The sequence below is a fragment of the Oncorhynchus tshawytscha genome, linkage group LG27 (assembly GCF_018296145.1).
Source record: "Oncorhynchus tshawytscha isolate Ot180627B linkage group LG27, Otsh_v2.0, whole genome shotgun sequence".
Classification (NCBI taxonomy): domain Eukaryota; kingdom Metazoa; phylum Chordata; class Actinopteri; order Salmoniformes; family Salmonidae; genus Oncorhynchus; species Oncorhynchus tshawytscha.
Genome location: NC_056455.1, coordinates 13,823,446 through 13,849,656, shown reverse-complemented (window position 1 = coordinate 13,849,656; position 26,211 = coordinate 13,823,446). Strand labels below are relative to the sequence as shown.

General features: G+C 44.2%; 2 protein-coding genes across 4 annotated transcripts in view; one reads left to right on the top strand and one right to left on the bottom strand.

Annotated features, from left to right (window-relative positions):
- Positions 1–4,300, top strand: part of ep300b (E1A binding protein p300 b) — a 28,615-nt gene extending 24,315 nt beyond the window's left edge. Inside the window, 1 exon segment of the mRNA XM_042307274.1 lies at positions 9–4,300. Coding sequence (XP_042163208.1) covers positions 9–3,194 — 3,186 coding nt within the window. The 3' untranslated portion in view covers positions 3,195–4,300.
- Positions 4,216–23,766, bottom strand: LOC112226148. 3 transcript variants are annotated; one of them, XM_024390439.2, is made up of 6 exons: positions 23,386–23,766; positions 22,245–22,288; positions 19,285–19,350; positions 19,128–19,194; positions 6,580–6,892; positions 4,216–6,437 (listed from the first exon to the last, which is right to left on the bottom strand). In XM_024390439.2, the coding sequence occupies exons 1-6, from the start codon at positions 23,452–23,454 to the stop codon at positions 5,761–5,763; spliced, it is 1,236 nt and encodes a 411-aa protein (XP_024246207.1). In that variant the 5' UTR covers positions 23,455–23,766; the 3' UTR covers positions 4,216–5,760. The 3 variants fall into 3 exon arrangements, with proteins under 3 accessions (XP_024246207.1, XP_024246208.1, XP_042163207.1); XM_024390440.2 differs by having other exon boundaries at positions 6,580–6,874; positions 23,386–23,758; XM_042307273.1 differs by lacking the exon at positions 23,386–23,766 and adding an exon at positions 22,879–22,911.
- Positions 23,767–26,211: the final 2,445 nt, after the last annotated feature.

Genomic DNA, 26,211 nt, shown 5'->3' with positions numbered 1-26,211 from the left:
TCCTACAGGTGTTCTTTGTGATCCGTCTCATCGCCGGCCCCACTGCCAACTCCCTGCCCCCCATCACGGACCCGGACCCCCTAATGGCCTGCGACCTGATGGATGGGCGTGACGCCTTCCTGACGCTGGCCCGGGACAAGCACCTGGAGTTCTCCTCCCTGAGGAGAGCCAAGTGGAGTTCCATGTGCATGCTGGTGGAGCTACACAATCAGAGCCAGGACCGCTTCGTCTACACCTGCAACGAGTGCAAGGCCAGCGTGGAGACACGCTTCCACTGCACCGTCTGCGAGGACTACGACCTGTGTATCACCTGCTATAACACTAAGGGCCATGAACACAAGATGGAGAAGCTGGGCCTGGGCCTGGACGACGAGAGCAACAACGCAGCGGCCGCTGCCACTCAGAGCCCCGGGGACTCCCGCCGCCTCAGCATTCAGCGCTGCATCCAGTCCCTGGTCCACGCCTGCCAATGCCGCAATGCCAACTGCTCTCTGCCGTCCTGCCAGAAGATGAAGCGTGTGGTGCAGCACACCAAGGGATGCAAGCGCAAGACCAACGGTGGCTGCCCCATCTGCAAGCAACTCATTGCTCTGTGCTGCTACCATGCCAAGCACTGCCAAGAGAACAAGTGCCCCGTACCCTTCTGCCTCAACATCAAGCACAAGCTCCGCCAGCAGCAACTCCAGCACCGCCTCCAGCAGGCTCAGATGCTTCGGAGAAGGATGGCCAGCATGCAGCGGGTGGGCCAGCCTGCCTGCGGTGGAGGAGGACCTCCTGGGGGGCTGCCATCACCAGGTAACAATGGTACCACAGCCCCCAGTACACCCACATCAGGAGGCACCCAGCCCCCAACACCACAGACACCCACCCAGCCCAACATGCCTTCTGGGCCCCAGCCAGGGATGGGTGGTGGAGGAACTTTGCTGCTGCAGCAGCAAGGTGGGATGCCTCAGCAGCACCACCAGCTTCACCACCAGTTCCAGCAGATGCCAGGAGGAGGTGGGATGATTAACTCACCCCAGCAACAGCAGATGGTTCCTCAGGTCCAGCAGCAGTCCCAGGCCTCAAACCCCCTACAGCTCCAGCAACACCCCAACAGCCTGTCCCCTTACACCAACAGGCCTCCAGGCTCCTCACCGCACCCTCAGTCCCAAGGCAAACCGGGCCTGGGACCAGCCACACCACCTCAGCAGCAACCACCACAACAGCAGCCCAACCCTGGCCAGCCTTCTATGCCCCAGCAGCAGCAGCAACCTCCTTCGGGGCCTCCTCCAGCAGCTGTGGAGATAGCCATGAAGATTCAACAAGTGGCAGACGCACAAAGGAAGATGGCCCTGCAGAGGCAGGCGGCGCAGGCAGCTGGCATGATGCCTCCGCACGCTCACCACCAACAGCCCCAGGGCCAGATGGGCATGGCCCACCCTGGGGTGGGCATGGTGGGGGCCCAGGGGCTGCCTCCCCAGGCTCAGGCAACTCAGGCTGCTGCCAGGGCTCACATGGAGCAGCAACAGCAGCAGGGTGCTCCAGGTATGATGGTGGGCCCTGGCCCCATGCAGCAGCAGCCCCAGCAGCCTAACCCCCAGGGCCAGCTGCCTCCACAGGTGCAGCAGCAGAGGGTTGGTCCCCCGCTTCAGATCCCCCAGCAACAGTGGGCCGGCCAGGGAATGCCACCCCAGCAGAGGCAAGCCATGATGGGACATCCAGGCATGGTGGCGCCTCAGCAGCAACAACCGCAGCAAGTGCGGCAGCAGGCTCAGGGACCTGGTGGGTTGATTGGTATGGTGCAGCAAGGTGGTGCAGCTGGGGGTGGGAACCTCCCGCAGGCTGCCCTTCAGGAACTGCTGCGTACCCTTCGCTCCCCCAGCTCACCCGAGCAGCAACAGCAGGTGCTCAACATCCTCCGCTCAAACCCTCAGCTAATGGCTGCCTTTATCAAGCAGAGAGCCTCCAAGTATAAGGGGGGCCCAGGACCCCCGGGAAACCCTGGCGGGCCAGGTCCAGGCAGAGTTCCAGGAGGTATGGGTGGCCAACAGGTCAATGTGAATGCTGTGGCTGGTCAGCCAGGTATGCACATGGGTCAGGGAGTCAACATGCCCACCATGACCCAGCTACAGCAAGTACAGCAGCTACAGCAGCAGCAGCAACAACAGCAACAACAACCGCAGCAGCAGCGTCCTATGCTTAGTAGTTTGCAGCAGCAACAGGTGGCAGCACTTCAGCAGCATCAACAGCAGCAGCATCAGCAAGGAGGGATGCCAAACCAGCAGGCACCTAACATGGCCAACATAAACCCCCAGTTCAGAGAGCTCCTTATGAGGAGGCATCTCCAACTACAACAGCAACAACAGATTGGGAACCATGCCCAGTTCCAGCAGCAGGGCTACATGGGCCAGCCAGGCATGGCCCCCCAGCAGCCTGGTCAGGGCCATTCTGGACTGCAGCAGCCTGGAGCCCAGCCAGGGCAGCAGCAGCAGGGTTACCCCAGCACGGTGGCCCAGCAGCAGGCTGCTGCAGTGCTCCAGCAGAGGCTCCAGCATCAGCACCAACTCCAGATGCAGCAGCAACAACAACACCAGAATGCCATGGTGGGCCACCAGACTGCTGAGGGGGGTCCGGGTACTGGAGTAGGCGGCCCCCCTCAGCAGCCCCAGCCCCCGCAGGGCACCCCCCAGCCGCAGTCCTCCCAGGCTCTGCTCCAGCAGGCACTGCACCAGAGGCTGCTTCAACAGCAGCAGCACCTGGGTGGGGGCTCTCCTGCCCAGCACAGCAGCCCCATGAGCCCCCAGCAGCAGATGGCCCAGTCCCCTCACCTGCAGGGCCAGACGCTGTCCACGTCCCTCAGCAACCAAGTGCGCTCGCCCCAGCCCTCCCCGCGACCCCAGTCCCAGCCACCACACTCTAGCCCCTCCCCGCGCATGCAGCCCCAGCCTTCCCCTCATCATATCTCCCCACAGACCCAGACGGGCTCCCCGCACCCGGGACAGCTACCCCAGCACCACCCTGGAATGGTGGTCCCCTCTCAACAGCCGCCTCAGCAGCAGAACTCAATGGACCAGTTTGGGTCAGACCAGAATGCCATGCTGTCTCAACTCAGTGGGATGGGTGGTCTCCATGGGCCTGGAGGACCTGACATGCTGTCTGGGAACAGCCAGGACCTTGGGCAGAACATTAATCATAACACCTTAGACATGTAGCCTCGCCGTGCTTTCGGGACTGCACCTGGGACAGTGTTAGCCTTTTTTTTTACTATTAAATATTATTTAATGTTTTCAATAAAAAATACATTGAAGTGAACTTCCTATGGGAGATGCAACTATAAATCAACACGTCAATTAATTAATAAATGAATGGTAAGTTATTGCTGTTAATATATTTTTTGCCAATTGTGTACAAATAGGGGGATGGTATCTCCCTTAGAGAATACGATGCAGGTAATATTTTGGGGGTTTGGGACTATGGGAGTATTTGCCTTTTTAAGAAATGTTTAAGATTTGAAAAAAATTGAGAAATGTAAGAGCAAATAATTGAATGCAATGGACTTATTGTAATTTCTCCATAAATCAGTCTTATCAGTTTGTGATTTGGATTAATATTATTATAAATCCAAACATCATGCATATCTTTCTTTTAAAAGTTTGGGTTTACTTTATTTATTTTCATTTTTTGGCGGTGTGTTGGCATATACCCTAAGACTGCTAAAATTCACATAGAATATATTTTTGTTATTGAAATGGGGGTGGGGTTTTCATTTCACTGATGTCTGGGTTGGGCTTTCAATCTGGAATAAAATGAGCGTTTGGGGTTGAGGGCCTGCTGCAAGTTTCAGTGGCCAATGGAGACTACATTTGAAATGCCGAACCATTGGACATCAGTACTAGAAGGGCCAGCCCTCTCACTGACCACACATGCCCTCCCTCAAATGTGTGAGCACTCCTGTAAGACAGTGTGGTGGGGGGCACATACCTATATGCCTGTAAAGTTTAGAGTGGGGGGGGTATAGGACATTACTGTTCTTGTAAAACAGAGGGAATGGATCCAAATTAACTGTGGCTGCATAGAACTGAGGAAGGGGAGAGACGTGACCAGTCGCTCTGCCTCACTCTTACTTTTCCCTCTGGACTTGAGCCCAATGCACTGGTCCCCTTCTCCTGCCCCAGAATAATTGCTGTCCCTTGTCCCAACCCCAATTTATCTTTCTGCTCAGAACTTTGAGAGTTTAATTTAATATTTTTTACTGTACAAAGAACTGTGGACTCAAATACTGTTTTTTTTTTATATAATAAAATGAAAATGAAAGATGTGCTGAATACTTTTGCTTGTAGCTAGTCAAATTAGTGTATTTTTATCTTGGGGGGGTTGGGGTGGATCGACCTAAGTACATGGTTCCCTGAGGAGACTGACCCCTAGTGGTGGTAAAAGGATGCACAAGTTGCTGCACATGCATTTCCAAAAAAGCTACTAAAATGGACCAGCGAGGACACTTGTTACTGCTAACATGTTTTATTCCATGCTAAAATGTTGAGGTTATATGAATCTCAAGCACAAGTAGATTTGACACTATATATATTTCTAGGCATATGGTATAGAGAAGACATTTGACATGTCATTGTGACCAAAGATACATTTTTCAACACGTGACATTTAATTTAGCTTTTACATGTGACATGCGATAAATACAACCGAGAACATTTGCTTCAGTTTACACCATTGTTGCAGTAGGACATGTGCAAGCTGATATCTCCTCTTCAGAAATGCACAAAGGCTTAGTGAGAGGGGTGGACTATCAATTGGTAATACAAGAATATGCCTTTTTGTTTTACCTGGAAGTAAAAGCAATACTTCAACGTAGCCAGCCTTCATCTTGGAATGCTGAACTTCTATCCTTCCAGGAATTCCTTCTTTCCTTTCTATTTTTGTCATAGAAATAAACATTGAATGAAATGAAGGACAAGGCTGTGCGTGATTGACAGGACATGCATAACTTACTGTAAACACTGAGGAAGACAGTCGACTTTATACAAATGCGTTAGAAAAAGGAGTAACTGAAATGAGACCTAAAACACATTTGGGAATGAGTGGTGTAAACTGATATCCCCTCTTTAGAAATGCACAAAGGCTTAGCGAGAGGGGTGGACTATCAAATGGTAATACAAAACTAGAATCAGGTAGGCTCTTTTAATTTGAGAAGTAAAATAAAGAAAAACAACAATACTTCAACGAAGCCAGCCTTCATCTTGAAATGCTTAAACTTCTATCCCTCCAGGCATTCCTTCTCTCCTTTCTGTTTCTTTGTTATAGAAATCAAACTAACAAATCGAATGGAGGATAAGGGTGTGCATGACATACGGGACATGCACAACTTACTGTTAATACTGAGGAAGACAGACTTAATACAAAAGCGTTAGAAAAAAGAGCAACCGAAATGAGCCTCCTGGAATAAGAGACGTTGGAGAAGTAGTAATGTTATAAATATGACATTCAGGAGTCAACTGCTCTCTCCCTCATCCTCTCTTACTAATCATCTTTCCAGAACCAAACACAATGTGAAAATTACCACCCAATTCTCTAAAAGTACAATACCTCACCAAAACCCTAGTAATTGGTATCAATTTACTCTCATAGGCTTTGTAAACATCTTTAATGACAAATTATATTGTGGTTGTTTATCTAAACATGTTCCTAAGTGGTAAATTCAACATATGGGCTGCATTTCATGTATAACCTCACATGTTCTCTAATCCTCACTCAGAACTCTGTCCTTCAGCTCTTAAAAAACCCTTCAGCTGCCAAGGCCTCTTTGAAAGTTACGGTCAAAGAGTTGATAGTCACATAGGTCACAATCACTTTGCCAGGATTCACTTCTGCGCCACTACTGTCTGGACACTGTGTCACAACCTCTTCACCTTGCTGTTTTGTGTCATTCTCCACCACTTCCTCTGCAACCTCAACATCGGTACAGACCACTGAACCATCAGCCACGGTTTCATCTCCAACATCCACCACTGAAGTGCTATCCCTGTCAATCAGAATATGTGTCCCCATCTCCTCTACCCTGTCAATAAAATAATCTGTCCCCAACTCCTCTACCCTCTCAATAGCATTAGCTGTGCCTAACCTTTCTACCCTGTCAATCAAGGTATCTGTCCCCAATTCCACTTCTGTGTCACTATCCACTAACCTATTGCTAATGTTAAGGTCTTCTGGACCCTCTGCAGAAACACAGCTCTCTGACTGATCAGTCCTATCCATTTGTTCCTGTCCAGTTTCAGAGGTCCCACCCTCTGACCTGTACCCTGCCCCTGTCACCCTCAACAAGGCCCCACCCCCCAATGTCTCATCTCCAGAGCCCAGTGTGGAACCACAACTCTCCACTCTGTCAGGCGTCGACTCCACCTCCTGCTCCATCATGGGATAGCTGCACTCTGACCGACTATGCCCTTAAGAGAGAAATACACAGGAAATGAGATCAATATACCACGAATAGGACCAATCCTGACCTTCAAACCGAGATAAAAAAATAGATGATCAAATGTTTCATTAAATGTTTGATAGAAAACAAACTGAATAGACTGTTTTCACGTGTGTCTGTTGTTAACTCTGATTCCGGTCTCTCCTCTGCGCCTTGCCATTCATGCTCCATGGGGTCCTGTATGCGGGTCAGTGGTTGAAGGGAATTGTTGTCAGACACAGGTTTGGACACCCTCTGCTTGTTCTTGCGTCTTGCCAGGCGGGGGTAGACGCTCCCTCCCTCCCCCGCCCTGTATGGCAGACTGCCCTGGTCCAGCTCGGAGCCCATGGAGCGGGTAAGGGAGAGGCGCAGACGAGGGGTATCTGGGACTTTGTGTGCACTACGGAGGTCCATGGCATAGATATTCTGTAGGAGAAGAGAAGACTAAAGCCGATGTCACACGTAGCAATCTGGACGCAATTTCTGTTGATTGCAACAAAGTGGCATCAGTGATGCTCACTGTGTCACCCCAAAAATTGCCTGCAACATGGTTGCAACGCAAGAGATAGAAATCAATCCTATGTCACGCAACTGACTGTATGCAATGTCCAATCAGGGCACAGAAAAACGTTTACATGAGTGGTCATATCATTCCATTCGGTATCTTCAAAAAGGGCTTTAGTCTTTGAGATACCGCTACCCGAGGTATAACAAAGCACAACCATGTTTTTCCATATCTCTAAGGTCTTCCATACAATTCCTTCGATAAGTATTCAGACCCCTTTACTTCTTCCACATTTTGTTACAGCCTTATTCTAAAATGGATTAAAGAAAGAAAATCCTCAGCAATCTACACACAATACCCAATAATGACAAAGCGAAAACAGGTTTTTAGAAATGTTTGCAAAAAATAAAAAAATAAAAACAGAAATACCCTATTTACATAAGTATTCAGACCCTTTGCTATCAGACTCAAAATTGAGCTCAGGCGCATCCTGTTTCCATTGATCATCCATGAGATGTTTCTGCAACATCATTGGAGTCCACCTGTGGTAAATTCTATTGATTGTACATGATTTGGAAAGGCACACACCGGTCTATATACAGGTCCTACAGTTGAAAGTGCATGTCAGAACAAAAACCAAGCCATGAGGTCGAAGGAATTGTCCGTAGAGCTCCGAGACAGGGTTGTGTCGAGCAACAGATCTGGGGAAGGGTACCAAAGGACCCCAAGAACAGAGTGGCCTCCATTCTTCTTAAATGGAAGAAGTTTAGAACCACCAAGACTCTTTCTAGAGATGGCAACCCGGCCAAACTGAGCAATCGGGGGAGAAGGTCCTTGGTCAGAGAGGTGACCAAGAAGCCGATGGTTACTCTGACAGAGCTCTAGAGTTACTCTGTGGAGATGGGAGAACCTTTCGAAAGGACAACAGTAAAAGGCACATGACAGCCCACTTGAAGTTTGCCAAAAGGCACCTAAAGAGTCTTAGACCATGGGAAACAAGATTCTCTGGTCTGATGAAACCAAGATTGAACTATTTGGCCTGAATGCCAAGCGTCACATCTGGACAACACCTAGCACGATGAAAACAGAGCGGTCAGGAACCTCAGACTTGGGCGAAGGTTCATCTTCCAACAGGACAACGACCTAAAGCACACAGCCAAAACAACCCAGTATTTGCTTCGGGACAAGTCTCAATGTCTCAGCCAGAGCCCGGACTTGAACCAGATCGAACATCTCGGGAGAGACCTGAAAATAGCTGTGCAGCGACACTCCCCATCCAACCTGACAGAGCTTGAGAGGATCTGCAGAGAAGAATGGGAGAAATTCCCTCAATTTTTATTTTCATTTTTTATCTCACCTTTATTTAACCAGGTAGGCCAGCTGAGAGCAAGTTCTCATTTACACCTGGCCAAGATAAAGCAAGGCAGTGTGACACAAACAGCACAGAGTTACACATGGAATAAACAAATGTACAGTCAATAACACAATAGAAAAGTCTATATACAGTGTGTGCAAATTAAGTAAGATTAGTGAGGTAAGGCAATAAATAGGCCATAGTGGCAAAATAATTACAATATAGCAATTAAACACTGGAGTGATAGATGAGTAGAGGATGAATGTGCAAGAAGAGATACTGGGGTGCAAAGGAGCAAAAAAACAAAAACAATATGGGGATGAGGTAGTTGGGTGGGATATTTACAGATGGGCTATGTACAGGTGTAATGATCTGTAAACTGCTCTGACAGATGATGATTAAAGTTAGTGAGGAGGATATGAGCCTCCAGCTTCAGTGATTTTTGCAATTAGTTCCAGTCATTGGCAGCAGAGAACTGGAAGGAAAGGTGGCCAAAGGAGGAGTTGGCTTTGGGGGTGACCAGTGAAATATACCTGCTGGAGCGCGTACTACGGGTGCGTGCGGCTATGGTGACCAGTGAGGTGAGATAAGGTGGGGCTTTACCTAGCAAAGACTTAGATGACCTGGAGCCAGTGGGTTTGGCGACAAATGTGAAGCGAGGGCCAGCCAACGAGAGCATACAGGTCGCAGTGGTGGGTAGTATATATGGCTTTGGTGACAAAACGGATGGCACTGTGATAGACTGCATCCAATTTGCTGAGTAGAGTGTTGGAGGCTATTTTGTAAATGACATCTCCGAAGTCAAGGATCGGTAGGATAGTCAGTTTTATGAGGGTATGTTTGGCAGCATGAGTGAAGGATGCTTTGTTTTGCGAAATAGGAAGATAATTCTAGATGCTTGATGTGAGTCTGGAAGGAGAGTTTACAGTCTAACCAGACACCTAGGTATTTGTAGTTGTCCACATATTCTAAGTCAGATCCGTCCAGAGTAGAGATGCTAGACGGGCGGGCAGGTGCTGGCTGCGATCGGTTGAAGAGCATGCATTTAGTTTTACTTGCATTTAAGAGCAGTTGAAGGCCACGGAAGGAGAGTTGTATGGCATTGAAGCTCGCCTGGAGGTTTGTTAACACAGTATTCAAAGGGCCAGAAGTATACAGAATGGTGTCATCCGCATGGAAGTGGATCAGAGAATCACCAACAGTAAGAGCGACATCATTGATGTTTTCAGAGAAAAGAGTCGACCCGAGAATTGAATCCTGTGGCACCCCCATAGAGACGGCCAGAGGTCCGGACAACAGGCCCTCCAATTTGACACACTGAACTCTGTCTGAGAAGTAGTTGGTGAACCAGAAATACAGGTGTGCCAAGCTTGTAGCGTCATATCCAAGACGAATCGCTGCCAAAGGTGCTTCAACAAAGTACTGAGTACAAGGTCTGAATAAAAAAATATATATATTAGCAAAAATGTCTAAAAAACAATTTTTGCTTTGTCATTATGGGGTAATGTGTGTAGATTGATGAGATGGAAAAAACGGTTTAATCAATTTTAGAAAAAGGCTGTAACCTAACAAAATGTGGAAAAAGTCAAGGGGTCTGAATACTTTTTGAAGGCACTGTATATAAAATGGATGGTTGTGTAAAAATATTTTACTGCAAAAGTAGTTACATTTATAGATGATGGGACACACCCCCTAAACTCAAACAGGACAGAATAATGCCTGGCTGGAGGGGTGGTGGGCCACATAAGCTTATTTAACCCAATATTGCAAGCTCTGATATTGCTCAAATTTGGAATATGAGCAGTCAATTGTCTGCCCTACATACAAAAAAAAATCATTAGGACATTTGACTCCAAATCAATTTTTAAACACAGACTCATCCACAAAGACCATTGAGGTTTTCCAATGCCTCACAAAGAAGGGTACTTATTGGTAGATGGGTAAAAATCGTGGATGGTGTATTATCATCACACCGAGTCACTACAAATATAGAGTAGTCCTTCCTAACTCAGTTGCCGAAGAGGAAGGAAACCGCTCAGGGATTTCACCATGAGGCCAATGGTGACTTTAAAACAGTTTGAGTTTTACTTAATCTTGAAATCGAGTTCTTACTATGCTATAAGTAGTAAGACAGCACCACTGAATCATTTTTAACTATGAAACCACCCAAGTCCCGTCTTGGCCACTGCAGGCAGTGATTGGCCCCTCCCCAGAGGGTATAATACGCACTGCCCTGCCGGAGAGTGTTACTCTTGCTTTATTCAGCAACTGCTGTTTATCAAAGCCACCATTCGTATCATCTGTAAATTCATCTATACTTATTTTTCGTCTAAACTGCTCAATTTCAGACGGCCTACAACTTCGACCGAGCGGTGAAGAACATACAGTACCAGTCAAAAGTTTGGACACACCTACTCATATGGAATCATATAGTAAACAAAAAAGTGTTAAACAAATTAAAATATATTTGAGATTCTTCAAAGAAAACCCTTTGCCTTGATGACAGCTTTGCACACTCTGGGCATTCTCTCAACCAGCTTCATGAGGTAGTCACTGGGAATGCATTTAAATTAACAGGTGTGCTTTGTTAAAAGTTAATTTATGGAATTTCTTTCCAATCAGTTGTGTTGTGACAAGTTAGGGTGGTATACACAAGATAGCCCTATTTGCTAAAAGTCAAAGTCCCTTTTATGTCAAGAACAGCTCAAATAAGCAAGCAGAAATGACAGTCCATCATTACTTTAAGACATGAAGGTCAGTCAATGCAGACAATTTCAAGAACTTTGAAAGTTTCTTCAAGTGCAATTGCAAAAACAATCAAGTGCTATGATGAAACTGGCTCTCATGAGGCCCGCCACACAAAAGGAAGACCCAGAGTTACCCCTGCTGCAGAGGATAAGTTCATTAGAGTTAACTGCACCTCAGATTGCAGCCCAAATAAATGATTCAAATAACAGATACATCTCAACATCAACTGTTCAGAAGAGACTTCTTGAATCAGGCCTTCGTCTGTGAATTGCTGCAAAGAAACCACTATTAAAGGACACCAATAAGAAGAAGAGAATAGTTTGGGTCAAGAAACACTAGCAATGGACATTAGACCAGTGGAAATCTCCTTTGGACTGATGAGTACAAATTTGAGATTTTTGTTCCAATTGCTGTGGCTTTGTGAGACGCAGAGTAGGTGAATGGATGATCTCCGCATGTGTGGTGCCCACTGTGAAGCATGGAGGAGGTGGTGTGATGGTGCTTTGCTGGTGACACTGTCTGTGATTTATTTAGAATTCAAGGCACACTTAACCAGCATGGCTATCACAGCATTCTGCAGCGATACACCATCCCATCTGGTTTGCGCTTAGTGGGACTATCATTTGTTTTTCAACAGGACAATGACCCAACACACCTCCAGGCTGTGTAAGGGCTATTTGACCAAGAAGGAGAGTGATGGAGAGCTGCATCAGATGACCTGGCCTCCACAATCACCCGACCTCAACCCAATTGAGATGGTATGGGATGAGTTGGACTGCAGAGTGACGGAAAAGCAGCCAACAAGTGCTCAGCATATGTGGGAACTCCTTCAAGACTGTTGGAAAAGCATTCCAGGTGAAGCTGGTGGAGAGAATGCCAAGAGTGTGCAAAGCTGTCATCAAGGCAAAGGGTGGCTACTTTTAAGAATCAAAAATATATTTTGATTTGTTAAACACGTTTTTGGTTACTACATGATTCCATATGTGTTATTTCATAGTTTGATGTCTTCACTATTATTCTACAAGGTAAAAAATAGTCAAAACAAAGAAAAACCCTTGAATGAGTAGGTGTGTTCAAACTTTTGACTGGTACTGTATATTTTTTATTTTCCTTCAACATCGGTCCGTTTAGTAGCCTGAGTCAGCAAGCTTGCTAGCCACTCTTAGCTAGTGGTCCTTCTAGCTAGCTAGCTAATGCGCCACACTTGCAGGAGACCAAAGATTCTGGGGTCATTATTTAATAATCGCCTCCCCAATCACACTCAAAGAGTGTCCGTAAGCTTTGAGTAAAGGTACCAGACGGATTCCATTAGGTTTTTCTGAGTTTGAATGATTTTTCTCCGTTCTCTGCCAGGATAAAATAGTAATTCAAGTGCAAGGCACACATGTCGGGGAGGGACGGTCACAGAGACTACGCCCGATGGCTTGGAACAGAGCACGGAGGTGGCTCTTACGGACCCCTTCTTCTGTATCCACTGCTCCGGGGTTCCCCTGCCTTCCCTCCACCACCCAGCTCCTGGGAGCCTACGGACGAGTGGGTGAGGTGCAGCTCTCCAATACTCGACGGAGCCTCCACACCTCTGTCCTTCCCCAACCTGCTGCTTATTTCGAGGACGCAGCACACCGGGAGCTGAGAGACTTCCATGCCAGTCAGTGGGACGCCTATGGAGATCCTGGCTCAGATGAAAGGGCTCAGAGTGAGGGTGACGATCTCTGGCAAGGACCCTTACAACAAGGAGTTCATGGAGGTCCTGGGCAGGGCTGTGACTAAGCTAGGCCTGTCTTGGCCAGATCCACAACCAGCCCCTGAAATCATACTGGCAGGGGCTTACTTCCCACCGTCAGTCACCCAGTCTCTGGCATGATAGCCAGTCCTGCCCTAGACCCCTCCCCATGTTCTCAGATGTCAGGAATGAGGTGAGGCAATCCTGGGAGAAGCCACAACAGACAAGCTCTCCCAACCAGAGCTTCAACTCATGGTCCAGGATCGACACAGAGCCTCAGCTGGGATATATATCCATGCCCCTGCTCAAAGAAACCATAGCCTCACACCCCTCAGCAGTCTCTGCGGCAGTGAAGCCGCAGCTATCATCCAGTCTTACAAGGCAGCCGGCCAAGTCAGCAGCCATGTTAAACACCATGGCCATCGTCCAGGCCTACCAGGCCCGGGACAGGGAACAGCTACTGCAGAGATGTACGTTGAGCTCAGGACGGCGACAGACTTCGTTCTACACATGACAAGGTGTGCTGCCCAGGACACGGGAAGAATCATGGGATTCTCGGTCGTGGTACACCGTCACTTGTGGCTCAACCCAAATGTCAGAAAGGGAGAAGAACGTGCTGCTAAATGCTCCTGTCACAGTATCTGGGCTCTTCGGGCCTATCAAAAATATAAATCGTCAAACTGCACAGCAGCCTCTGCCTGTGACTTGGCTAAACAGTCAAAAATATAAATCGTCAAACTGCACAGCAGCCTCTGCCTGTAGCCCAGTTAGCTATTCCAAATCAAATGACAGCCCTGCCCTCTCTAATAGAAAGAGCAGACCTGTCCAGCAGACTGAGTGTATGGAAACATGCATGCGCAGCTCCCCCTTGTGTACTGAATACAATTTGGAAGGGTTACGCGTTGCAGTTCGCTGGTGTCACACCCACGACAGTTTCAGCTCAAGTGGCCCCTATTCTAGAACAGGAAATAACCCCCCTTGGAGGAAAAGGAGCTATTCGCCCAGTTATGGAAGCAGACAAAAACATGGGTCATTATCAGAGATATTTTCGAGTGCCAAAGAAAGGCAGTGGCATGAGACTGATCTTAGATTTGAGGGTGAAACTACCTTTTCGCATGTTAACACACCGCCGTCTATTCAAAGTAGTCAGACAGACAGGATACGGATATTGTGCTATCTAGACGACTGTCTTATAATAGCGAAGTCGAGAGAATTGGTCGAGACACACCAGGATAGTGATAAATCATGTCCATAATCTGGGTTTCCTGATAAACTGTGAAAATAGTTGTCTCACTCTTCGCCAATCACTGCCTGCTAGGGCCAAGACAGGACTTGGTTTCAGAGCAGAAAATTATTCAGTGGTGCTGTCTGGTGACAGTTTATAGCAAAGTCAGAACTCTCAATCTTCATTCATAAAACCAGGGTTGTAGTACAACCCAAATATTCCAAAACATACAACCTGTTTGCAATAAGGCACTAAAGTAACCCTGCAAATTTTGGGCAATGAAATTTACTTTATGTCCAGTCTACTTTCCAATAGACACTGGGAGACAAATGCACCTTTCAGCAGGAAAATAACCTAAAACACACAGCCAAATATACACTGGAGTTGCTTACCAATAAAACATTGAATGTTCCTCAGTGGCATGGTTACAGTTTTGTCTTAAATCAGCTTGAAAATCTATGGCAAAACTTGAAAATGGCTGTCTAGCATTATTCAACAACCAACTTGACAGAGCTTGAAGAACTAAAAAAAAGAATAATGTGCTAATCCAGGTGTGCAAAGCTCTTAAAGACTCACAGCTGTAATCACTGACAAAAGAGATTCTAACATGTATTGACTGTGTCAATACTTATGTAAATGAGATATTTCTGTATTTTTTCCCCAATATATTTGCAACAATTTCAAAAAACATGTTTTCACATTGTCATTATGGGGTAGTGTGTGTAGATATGTGAGAGAAAAGAAAAAGATTTAATCCATTTTGAATTCAGGTTGTAACACAACAAAATGTTGAATAAGTCAAGGGGTATGAATACTTTCTGAAGCCACTGTATAAAAAGGCAGCAGACTGCTTGGGATGGCAACACCACAAGCCTGAGTGTCAATGAGGCAACTGGGAGGCTCCAATGAAAGGAAAGAGAATCCTCCAACCCTGGACTCTGGCACTCTCTCCCTAGTTCTACAACTTGCCCTCACTGTACTATAACTTGCACCTCCAGGATTGGGCTCTTAAGTCACATCCTTATCATGTAGAAGTGAGCTTTGATTCATTGCTAGTACAATACGTCTGCCTGAATCGAACATGACCTTCCTCTGGCTCACTGCATTAATGATTGGGATGTTTCCAGTGCACTTTTATACTGTTCAGGTTGAGCTGGCACATTGCTTCGTCCAGACAATCATGTCTGCCCTGGAGTTGCCGTATATGTTGACTTGGTGACATCATGGTGTATGGGAAGAATACAACCACGCGTGACAAGCACATAAGGCAGGAGTTCACTACAATAAACCAACACAATTTGACACTCATTGACAAGAAATGCAGTCAACTTAGTGGGCATGTCATAGGAATTGCAGTGATAGGCCCACTCCACCACCAGTCCTCTCCTCAGGCAGTTACTAGAGACAGAGACACCATGGAACTGGACTGCCACATGTCAGGAGGCCATTCAACAGCCAACATGCTGTCTGGAAATTGATGGCGTGCATTGCCCTCATACATATTTTGCTACCAACCATGGCTGGCCAGCCCATGTGACACCTGAAATGGGCTGCACTGTAAAGAATGAGCTCTCATGCTGGGGTGACATATGCATTGGTCTGGAAAACTGTGCAGTAATTCCAACATACAGTTGAAGTCAGAAGTATACATACACCTTAGCCAAATACATTTAAACTCAGTTTTTCACAATTCCTGACATTTAATCCCAGTAAAAATGATCTGTTTTAGGTCAGTTAGGATCACCACTTTATTTTTAAAATGTGAAATGTCAGAATAATAGTAGAGGGAATGATTTATTTCAGCTTTTATTTATTTCATCGCATTCCCAGTGGGTCAGAAGTTTACATACACTCAATTAGTGTTCGGTAGCATTGTCTTTTAAATTGTTTAACTTGGGTCAAACGTTTCGGGTAGCCTTCCACAAGCTTCCCACAATGAGTTGGGTGAATTTTGACCCATTCCTACTGACAGAGCTGGTGTAACTGAGTCAGGCTTTTAGGCCTCCTTTTTTCAGTTCTGCCCACAAAGTTTCGATAGGATTGAGGTCAGGGCTTTGTGATGGCCACTCCAACACCTTGACTTCGTTGTCCTTAAGCCACAACTTTGGAAGTATGCTTGGGGTCATTGTCCATTTGGAAGACCCATTTGCGACCAAGCTTTAACTTCCTGACTGATGTCTTGAGATGTTGCTTCAATATATCCACATCATTTTTCTGCCTCATGATGTTATCTATTTTGTGACGGGCACCAGTCCCTCCTGCAGCAAAGCACCCCCACAACATGATGCTGCCATCCCCGTGCTTCACGGTTGGGATGGTGTTCTTCGGCTTGCAAGCCTCCCCCTTTTTCCTCCAAACATAACGATGGTCATTATGGCCAAACAGTTCTATTTTTGTTTCATCAGACCAGAGGACATTTCTCCAAAAAGTACGACCTTTGTCCCCATGTGCAGTTGCAAACCGTAATCTGGCTTTTTTATGGCAGTTTTGGAGAGGTGGCTTCTTCATTGCTGAGCGGCGTTTCAGGTTATGTCGATATAGGACTCGTTTTACTGTGGATATAGATACCTTTGTACCTGTTTCCTCCAGCATCGTCACAAGGTCCTTTCCTGTTGTTCTGGGATTGATTTGTACTTTTCGCACCAAAGTACATTCATCTCTAGGAGACAGAACGCGTCTCCTTCCTGAGCGGTATGACGGCTGCGTGGTCCCATGGTGTTTATACTTGCGTACTATTGTTTGTCCAGATGAACATGGTACCTTCAGGCGTTTGGAAATTGCTCCCAAGGATGAACCAGACTTGTGGAGGTCTACAATTTTTTTTCTGAGGTCTTGGCTGATTTCTTTTCATTTTCCCATGATGTTAAGCAAAGAGGCACTGAGTTTGAAGGTAGGCCTTGAAATAAATCCACAGGTACACCTCCAATTGACTCAAATGATGTCAATTAGCCTATCAGAAGCTTCTAAAGCCATGACATCATTTTCAGGAATTTTCCAAGCTGTTTAAAGGCACAGTCAACTTAGTGTATGTAAACTTCTGACCCACTGGAATTGTGATAAAGTGAATTATATGTGAAATAATCTGTCTGTAAACAATTGTTGGAAAAATGACTTGTCTCATGCACAAAGTAGATGTCCTAACTGACTTGCAAAAACTATAGTTTGTTAAACAAGAAATATGTGGAGTGGTTGAAAAACGAGTTTTAAATGACTCCAACCTTAGTGTATGTAAACTTCCGACTTTAACTGTACCTATAAAGGAATATGCCATTTATGGCAAACAAGAGGCACCCCTGGATGGTAAAACTTGCTGTATGTGATCGTTTATGGTGGCTGGGGATTGACTGAGATAGGGGTCTTTGTGCACCATGCTTAATCAGCTCCACTTCCTCTGCAACCCACCAACTGTCCATCAATGCCCATGGATAAAATGTATATGTGTCTGGAGCTGTGCTATGTCCAGTTAGTCAATGGGTCTCATTGGCATACAAGCTGCATTTGCTGACTGCCTATACTGAACTGTAGAAATGGAAACTGACCCCCCCACAGCCCCAATACCCCGCCAGTCATACAGGAAGGATATTGTGCAAGCTGGTCAGGCCCCAGAACTCCAACCACCACTGGCTACTTTGTCTCCTCACCCTATTAGGACACACGCATGTCCTGGTCACCTCAGAGACTTTGAATCAACGTTGCACATTTTGTTTTATTGGGGAAAAGAGGGCTGTAAATATACAGTAAATATTCAGACTTCTTGACTTTTCTCACATTTATTACGTTACAGAGTTATTCTAAAATTGATTAACTTGTTTTTTCCCCCTCATCAATCTACACACAATACGCCATAATGGCTAAGAAGAAAACAGGTTTTTGGAAATGTCACATCTACATAAGTATTCAGACCCTTTACTCAGTACTTTGTTGAAGCACCTTTGGCAGCGATTACAGCCTCGAGTCTTCTTGGGTATGATACTACAAGTTTGGCACACCTGCATTTGGGGAGTGTCTCCCATTCTTCTCTGCAGATCCTCTCAAGCTCTGTCAGGTTGGATGGAGAGCATCGCTGCACAGCTATTTTCTGAGTAGTGGCTTCCATCTGGCCACTCTACCATAAACGCCTGATTAGAAGAGTGCTGCAGAGATGGTTGTCCTTCCGGAAGGTTCTCCCATCTCCACAGAGGAACTCTGGAGCTCTGGACCATCGGCTTCTTGGTCACCTCCCTGACCAAGGCCCTTCTCCCCCGATTGCTCAGTTTGGCCAGGCGGCCAGCTCTAGGAAGAGTCTTGGTGGTTCCAAACTTCTTCCATTTAAGAATAATGGAAGCCACTGTTCTTGCGGACCTTGAATGCTGCAGACATTTTTTGTGTACCCTTCCCCAGAACTGTGCCTCGACACAATCCTGCCTTTGAGTTCTACGGACAATTCCTTTGACCTCATGGCTTGGATATTTCTCTGACATGCACTGTCAACTGTGGGAACTCATATAGACAGGTGTGTGCCTTTCCAAATCATATCCAATCAATTGAATTTACCACAAGTGGACTCCAATCAAGTTGTAGAAACATCTCACAGATGATCAATGGAATCAGGATGTACCTGAGCAAAATGTCTAGTCTCATAGCAAAGGTTCTGAATACTTAGGTAAATAAGGTATCGGTTTTGTATTTTTAATACATTTGCAAACATTTCTAAAAACCTGTTTTCGCTTTGTCATTTTGGGGTATGTGTGTAGATTGATTAGGAAATGTTTTTATTTTATCCATTTTAGAATAAGGTTGTGACGTAACAAAATGTTGAAAAAGTGAAGGGATCTGAATGCTTTCGGAATGCACTGTATATCGATGTTGTTACAATTAGCAAACATTTGGATTATCAAATCATTTATGTAACCGTGATGTTTCACAAGATTGGACGTTGCATGCAATTTCAATTGCGTTTCAATTGCTTCATGTATCAGCAAAGTTGCTTGAGATGACACAAATTGCTTCGTGTGATGCAGGCTTAAGATAACTTAATATACTATTAAGTATTGTCATTTGTGTAATTGCTATGTTAATGTAAGGGACGTAGAAATGTATTAAGAAAGTGGATGTTCTGAACAAGGAGAAAGGTAAGCGCTGTACCCGCAAGACGAGTCTCCGTGGTCTGAGTCCTTTCCTGCGGTATGCCAGGGCTCGGTCCTTCTTCTCCCTGATAAGACACAGAGAATATGAAATTGCAATGGCTAGAGAAGAAGTAGTATACAGTATTCATACTAACAGCACTCTCAGTACTACTCACTTCTCTTCATAAGCCAGCACCAGGCGTGGGTCCAGTATGTGGTCCTCTGGTTCCCAGGTGCTGTACCTGTAAAACAATCACACTCTATAAGCACTGTTTATGCAGGATCATCATGGCATGATCCCCTTGAATAAGGCAAGGAGGTACAATGACAGGAGTTGTTATAGAATCATATGGGAACTTTCAATGAATTTATGTATAGAGACTGCAAGCGGTTATACCTTACCTTTTAAAACCCTGGCAGATTGTAAATTGTCAATAGATATCATTACAAATACACCAAATCAATCACCAGACACTTTTAAATGTCAACCTCTATTGCGCAAGTGAGTCGTTCTGGAATTTGTTATGTTTTTCCCACTTGTCTTGACTCCTGAGGGGTATACTACGTAGCGGGATAGAGGAGTTAGCGAGCTAACTTTGGTCAATTCTGAGTTCAACTCTGGATAACTGTTGACACGAAGGTGCCTCACCTTTTAGCCAGGTAAATTTATATGGCAACAAATACTTTAGCTCTAACCTGCTCTGGGGCAGGCTAAATTCACTTTATCCTAAATGAAGTGCTAGAGCTGAGAGTTGAGGACCAATCAAATCAGATCCCCTCCCTCTCGCAAAAAGCACGTCATCATCCCCTTCATTCTCTGAAACAACTTAAGACGGCTGGTTAAATATTTTATTGTGTTAATAATATTCAAATACCCTACAGTATCTCACTACACATTTACTAATGTGTAGTGAGAATTTGAAACGTCACATAATTTTATTGATAGTGTGTGTGTGTGTGTGTGTGTGTGTGTGTGTGTGGGGGGGGTGCTCGTGCACACAAAGACAGCCTTAACAATTGTGTAATAAAAAGACACCACTTCTAATAACCCATTTCACACCATAGCCTGCTGAATTTGTAGGATAAGTTCTTTCATTTCAGCAAAAACCTAAAATGTGGCACAGACTTGCTGATGGATTGCTGTTTCAGCATTTTATCAATGAAGATTTCTGCATTCGACTAGCCATGTGTGACATGCAAGCGCAGTTACAAACCTGGCTGGAGTTAGCGGCAGCTGAAGAATCTAAATGCATGGCCGTAACATGGATGAAGCCTGAGCTGGAATATGAAGCTTAGTGAAGCTAGCTAGCTTTAGAAAATCCTGAGTAGATCTAGCTAGTGTCGTAGTATACCCCTCTATTTCTATTGAAAGTGTTGGTAAACAAGGGTACCCTTCAGTTTTAGATGCGTGCGGAATCGGATTAACGCTGGATCTGGACGGACTCTTCACATTACGAAAATGCACCAAATGGCGTACGGTGGTTGCCAGTTCTCCTGTCAGTGTACTTCCTTGATTAAGGAAATCGGAATTAGGGGTGTTAAATATAAGAGGCACTTTAACCAATGATATGAGGTTTTTACTAAGACATCAGAAGCAGAGGGAACATTACAGTGCCTTCAGAAAGTATTCACACCCCTTGACTTATTCCACATTTTGTTGTGTTACAGCCTGAATTCAAAACAGATTAAACATATTTTCTCACCCATCTACACACTATACCCCACACACTATACCCCACAATGACAAAGCGAAAACATGTTTTAGACATTTTGCCAATTTATTGAAATTTAACTACAGAAATATCTAATTTACATAAGTATTCAACCCCCTGATTCAATACATGTTAGAATCAGCTTTTGCATCGATTTCAGCTGTGATTCTTTCTGGGTAAGTCTCTGAGAGCTTTCCACACCTGGATTGTGAAGAATTTGCACATGATTGTTTTCAAAATTCTTCAAGTTCTGTCAAATTGGTTGTTGATCATTGCTAGACAACCATTTTCAGATCTTGCTATAGATTTAAGTCACAACTGTAACTCTGCCACTCACCGTCTTCTTGGTAAGCAACTCCAGTGTAGATTTGGCATTGTGTTTTAGGTTATTGTCTTGCTGAAAGGTGAATTCATTTCCCAGTGTCTGGTGGAAAGCAGACTGAACCAGGTTTTCCTCTAGGATTTTGCCTGTGCTTAGCTCCATTCTGTTTATTTTTTATCCTGAAAAACTCCCCAGTCCTTAACGATTACAAGCATACACATAACATGATGCTGCCACCCCTATGTTTGGAAATATGGAGAGTGGTACTCATTAATGTGTTGTATTGGATTTTCCCCAAACATAACATTTTGTATTCCGGACAAAAAGTGAATTGCTTTGCCACATTTTTTTGCAATATTTTACTCTGTACAGGCTTCCTTCTTTTCACTCTGTCAATTAGGTTAGTATTGTGGAGTAACTACAATGTTGTGGATCTATCCTTAGTTGTCTCCTATCACAGCCATTAAAACGTTTTAAAGTCACCATTGGCATCATGGTGAAATCCCCCAGCGATTTCCTTACTCTCCAGCAACTGAGTTAGGAAGGACATCTACATTTTGTTTTACCCATCTACCAATAGGCCTTTTGGCGAGGCATTGGAAAACCTCCCTGGTTTTTGTGGTTTAATGTGTTTGACATTCACTGCTCAACTGAGGGACCTTACAGATAGTTGTATGTGTAGGGTACAAAGATGAGGAAGTCATAAAAAAATCATGTTCAACACTATTATTGCACACAGTGAGTCCAAGCAACTTATTATGTGACTGTTAAGCAAATGTTTACTCCTGAACTTATTTAGGCTTACCATAACAAAGGGTTGAATACTTATTGACACAAGACATTTCTGCTTTTCATTTGTAATTCATTTGTAAATATTTCAAAAAATATAATTATACTTTGACATTATGGGGTATTGTGTGTAGGCCAGTGACCAAACAAATCTACATTTAATCAATATTAAATTCAGGCTGTAACACAACAAAATATGGAAAACGTCAATGGGTGGAAATCATTTCTGAAGGCACTATATGTACCCAGGTCATACAAACATGACTCATACAGATTTGTATTGCATTCACTAATTAATAAGAAGAGTACTTACTTTGGTGGCCATCCCTGCCACTTCAATAAGTATTCCACATTACCCTAAGAAGCAAAAGAGAAAGGCACATTTAGCAAGAGAGCAAATAACACAATTAGTACTCTTTGTACGGTAGTTCAAGGAGCATAAAAAGATGACTGTCGCTTTAAAGGTCGGTGTCGAGCTCATTGGGGTAATTTTATTTTCAAATGGAGATTGTACGAGATGACGTCAATGTAAAGGCCTCGAACTCTACTATTGTGATGACGTGATCGCACATGGATGGGTTTTATGTAAAATAATTTTCTTGAGCGTCAAAAAAGCGATGGAAATATGTAGGACTTTACATGTAAACAACTCGTATTGCGCAACGTGCTGCATAGCGAAGGTCTCCGCTTTGGACCACCCATTGATAATATAATTGTATGGTGTGCATGTATAGAATATTCAATACATAGAATGAAACATTGCTGTATTATAATCTTCCATCTTCAAACCAACTTTACAAAATAAAGCATTAATAAATGCATAGTAAGATTCATACCATACAAAACAAAAACATGGGCTCATTGTGATGATCATACTACAACAACATAATAGGACAATATTGTATGGATCATGCGAGGTGTAACATTACACAGCAGTTTTTTTTCACCCAGATACCCCAATCCATCTTCCCGTCCTCTGTTCTCCTCCTGTTGGCGTAACGTACAAATAAACTGCGTAGCTCACACACATTGGCCGCGCGGACAATCCCACCAGTGATACCCCACGATGAGACCCGATTTTGCTAAACACACCCCTTTTATATTTTACTACTTGAGGTAGTAGTCTGTATCCAGAACATACAACATACACAAACCAAGGAAAACGAAAAGATTCAACAATCTCTTTATTGAAAATGATGTAGCCTATAGGCAACATTATGTGCAGAAAAAAATATAATTTAAACTTTTTGCGTGTTAGAATTAGCAGCTTTTCACGGAGCAGAATGACAATATTAATGTCTAGCGTAAACTACGGAAAGTGCGTAGCAATACTTTTGTGTAATGGCTGATATATACTCTGTAAGAGTACAGGTAGTACATTGGCTGTTAAAACCATAAGACACCAATGATAGGTAGACTACATTTCTATTCGGAAGCACGGCTACATTGCTTACCTTTCTGACTCTCTTCTTGGTTATTGATTCAACTGCAAACACTTGTTCGCCTATAGATGACAGTTCCATCGCTCCTAGGCTGCTTGTCGCACGCTCAAAACAGGGAACGCGAAATGTTTCTCGTTCTTTCCAAGAAAAATACCCCCCAAATCCCCAAAACTCACTGCAGCGGCTAAAACAAGCTTTTTGCCTACTCTACAACCCTTTTCTATTATCGGAGTCTTTATCACTTACTCACATGCACGTATTAGATAGTTGAGCGGTATTTTAGGTTATCTTTCTGAGTTTTAAAAATCTGCGACACATCACTGCCTGGCGCGTGCTTTAGTCAAGCGCGCTCCCTCTGACTCTGGTACGATGCGCCGAGCCCCCAATAATGGACAGAGAAGAGGCTAAGCGAGAGGGTTTACTTCGCCCAAAATCTGTCCCACGAAAATAGGATCACGAATTGAGTAATTTTTGCTAATTTGCTACGTGAGGATTATTTGATAGAATAGAACTTTCGTAATGTTTAGGTTGTTGCGAATGCACTGATATAAGTGGACACACGTGGTATTTCGTCAACTGAAAAAACCCTACTTTATATTGGAGTTGTGCCTCTTGTTCACACGCGTATCTGCCCTCTCATTGGTTAGAATGGTCCCACCTGATCGCGCCTTCTCCCGCTGCCTTCCATCTTTGAAGACATGTATTTCCATTGTTAGAATGGCCACTCGACTATCTTGTCAATATAATTGATCATCTTTGGCATGCCTGGGTCTTTCACTATTACAAAACACATTATTTCAAGAATATGTGTATTATTCTATAAACTCTTAAATGCGTTTTATGGGTTGTTTTCTTTAAATACTATTGAGGAACATCTGTCCTATTTTTGGCACATGACTGTTTTCCATATTGTTAAAATATCCAGGATAATTATCTAATGTCAACATAATTCCAGGTCCCATGTGATGCTAGGCTATCTGTTATCAAGCTACGTACATGCCTCTATCCCGAATTAATAGGAAAGATAGGCACCATCTCATTTCATAATTTTAGTACCTATTTTATTTCCCTATTCATATGGAATTGATGCATAAACTGTAACTTGATCCACACAACAGATGGCATGAAACATAGGCTCATCTCAACATTGAACCAACAGAGAACGTGCTTTAAATCTCTTTAAACAATTGGGGATCTGATATCCAGAAGATGTCTGTGCACCTATTTGTGTGATGGTTAGGAAATTATATTGTATATTGCAAGAATCTGGGACTGGGACAGTGTAGTTTTATGTAACAGTTGAATGGACAGGAAAGATCTGAATTGGAAATGAAAGCCTTCTGCAGTTTGGTTGGGGAATGTCTACACCTCCATCTGTGTGCATAAATGGTTCCAAATATGGCAGTCCGGCCATTAATTACATAGCAAGGGGCTTCTAAAATAACTAAAAGAAGGCATATTTCTTCTACAGTACATGTAACCAAAAACCAAACAAGATAAGTACAAGATTGGAAAAACGACAATGGTTTCTAAAGGAAATAGGATTATGTTTTTCAACCAAAATATGTAGAGCCTCATTGAATAATAATTTGATAACACAAATAATTTTCTTACACAGACTTGCCCCAACCACACTCTTACCATAGGGTAATTTGATAGAATGTTTATTTCATTTCTCCATGTACAACACACAGTGGTGACCCGCCATATCGGGTAGGCCCACCAGTTTTTTTTTGTGTGTGCCTGTTTTGCATGTTATTTTGGCCTCAATATGTGTCACATATCAGTTTGCAAACAATGTAAAAATAAAAATAATAATAATTAAACAATATAATTGAGTTAATAAAGCCACATACAAACATGGTCTCTTTTTTGCTTTTTTTGAATAAGGCTCAGTGCTTTCTGTGGTGGTGGGGCAGCCAGCGAAAATACAGAGCGTAGGGGTTGGTAATGTTCTCTAGTTGCACCATGATTGGTTCAGGTCATTGGCCACAGATACAATTACGTCAAATCACGTTATATCTGCAGTAGCTTTGATTGGACTGATAATATTTACATCATATTTCAAAATCTTAGCTAGCAAGCTAGCAGTCATCATAATGAATCAAGTTGACAATCTACTGGTAAATCCTTGTCATATGAAGAGAAATGATAGATAAAACGTATTGGTGCTCATCGGCCATTGGACATAAACTTTACACAACAAGTTGGAAATCGCAAATTCAACAATGAGTGGTTTGGAAGGAATCAGTGGCTAACTGCAAGCATTGCAAAGCAATCACTAGCATGCTATTCAGTGGAGTGAACGGTCATCCAAGTCGGAATTCCAAATCGGAAACTCGGGCCTCTTTCTAGAGCTCCGCCCTGAAGATCACTAACGTCATCATTAGACCTTGCTTTTTTTCCGAGTTCCCAGTTGTCTTGAAAGCACCATAAATCCAGAGAATGCCAGACTTTGATGACAAAATTTGCCCACGAAGGACTGCCGCGCCACCTTCCTGTACAAGTGAGCACAGCACAACAAGGTGAGACTTTTTTATTGTATGCTGCTGCATAAATTATGTAATATGCCAAGGATATATGTATACTGTAGCTGTGCCTCACCCTAATAATTAGGTCGTTTTCCCTCTCATAATTTAGCCTACTGTTCTGACCTGGTGGTTCACATGTAGCCTATAGCCTGTTTTAGAGAAATGTCATCATCAAATATTGTAAGAGCTTTCATTGTCTGCGTATATGCACCCTTTATATGCTTATTTGACCCCTGACTTGGAAATCTGTAAGAACGGCCCATGTTCTGAATTCTGTCGCTGTACATTTCAAAAGTGCTGAATAAAT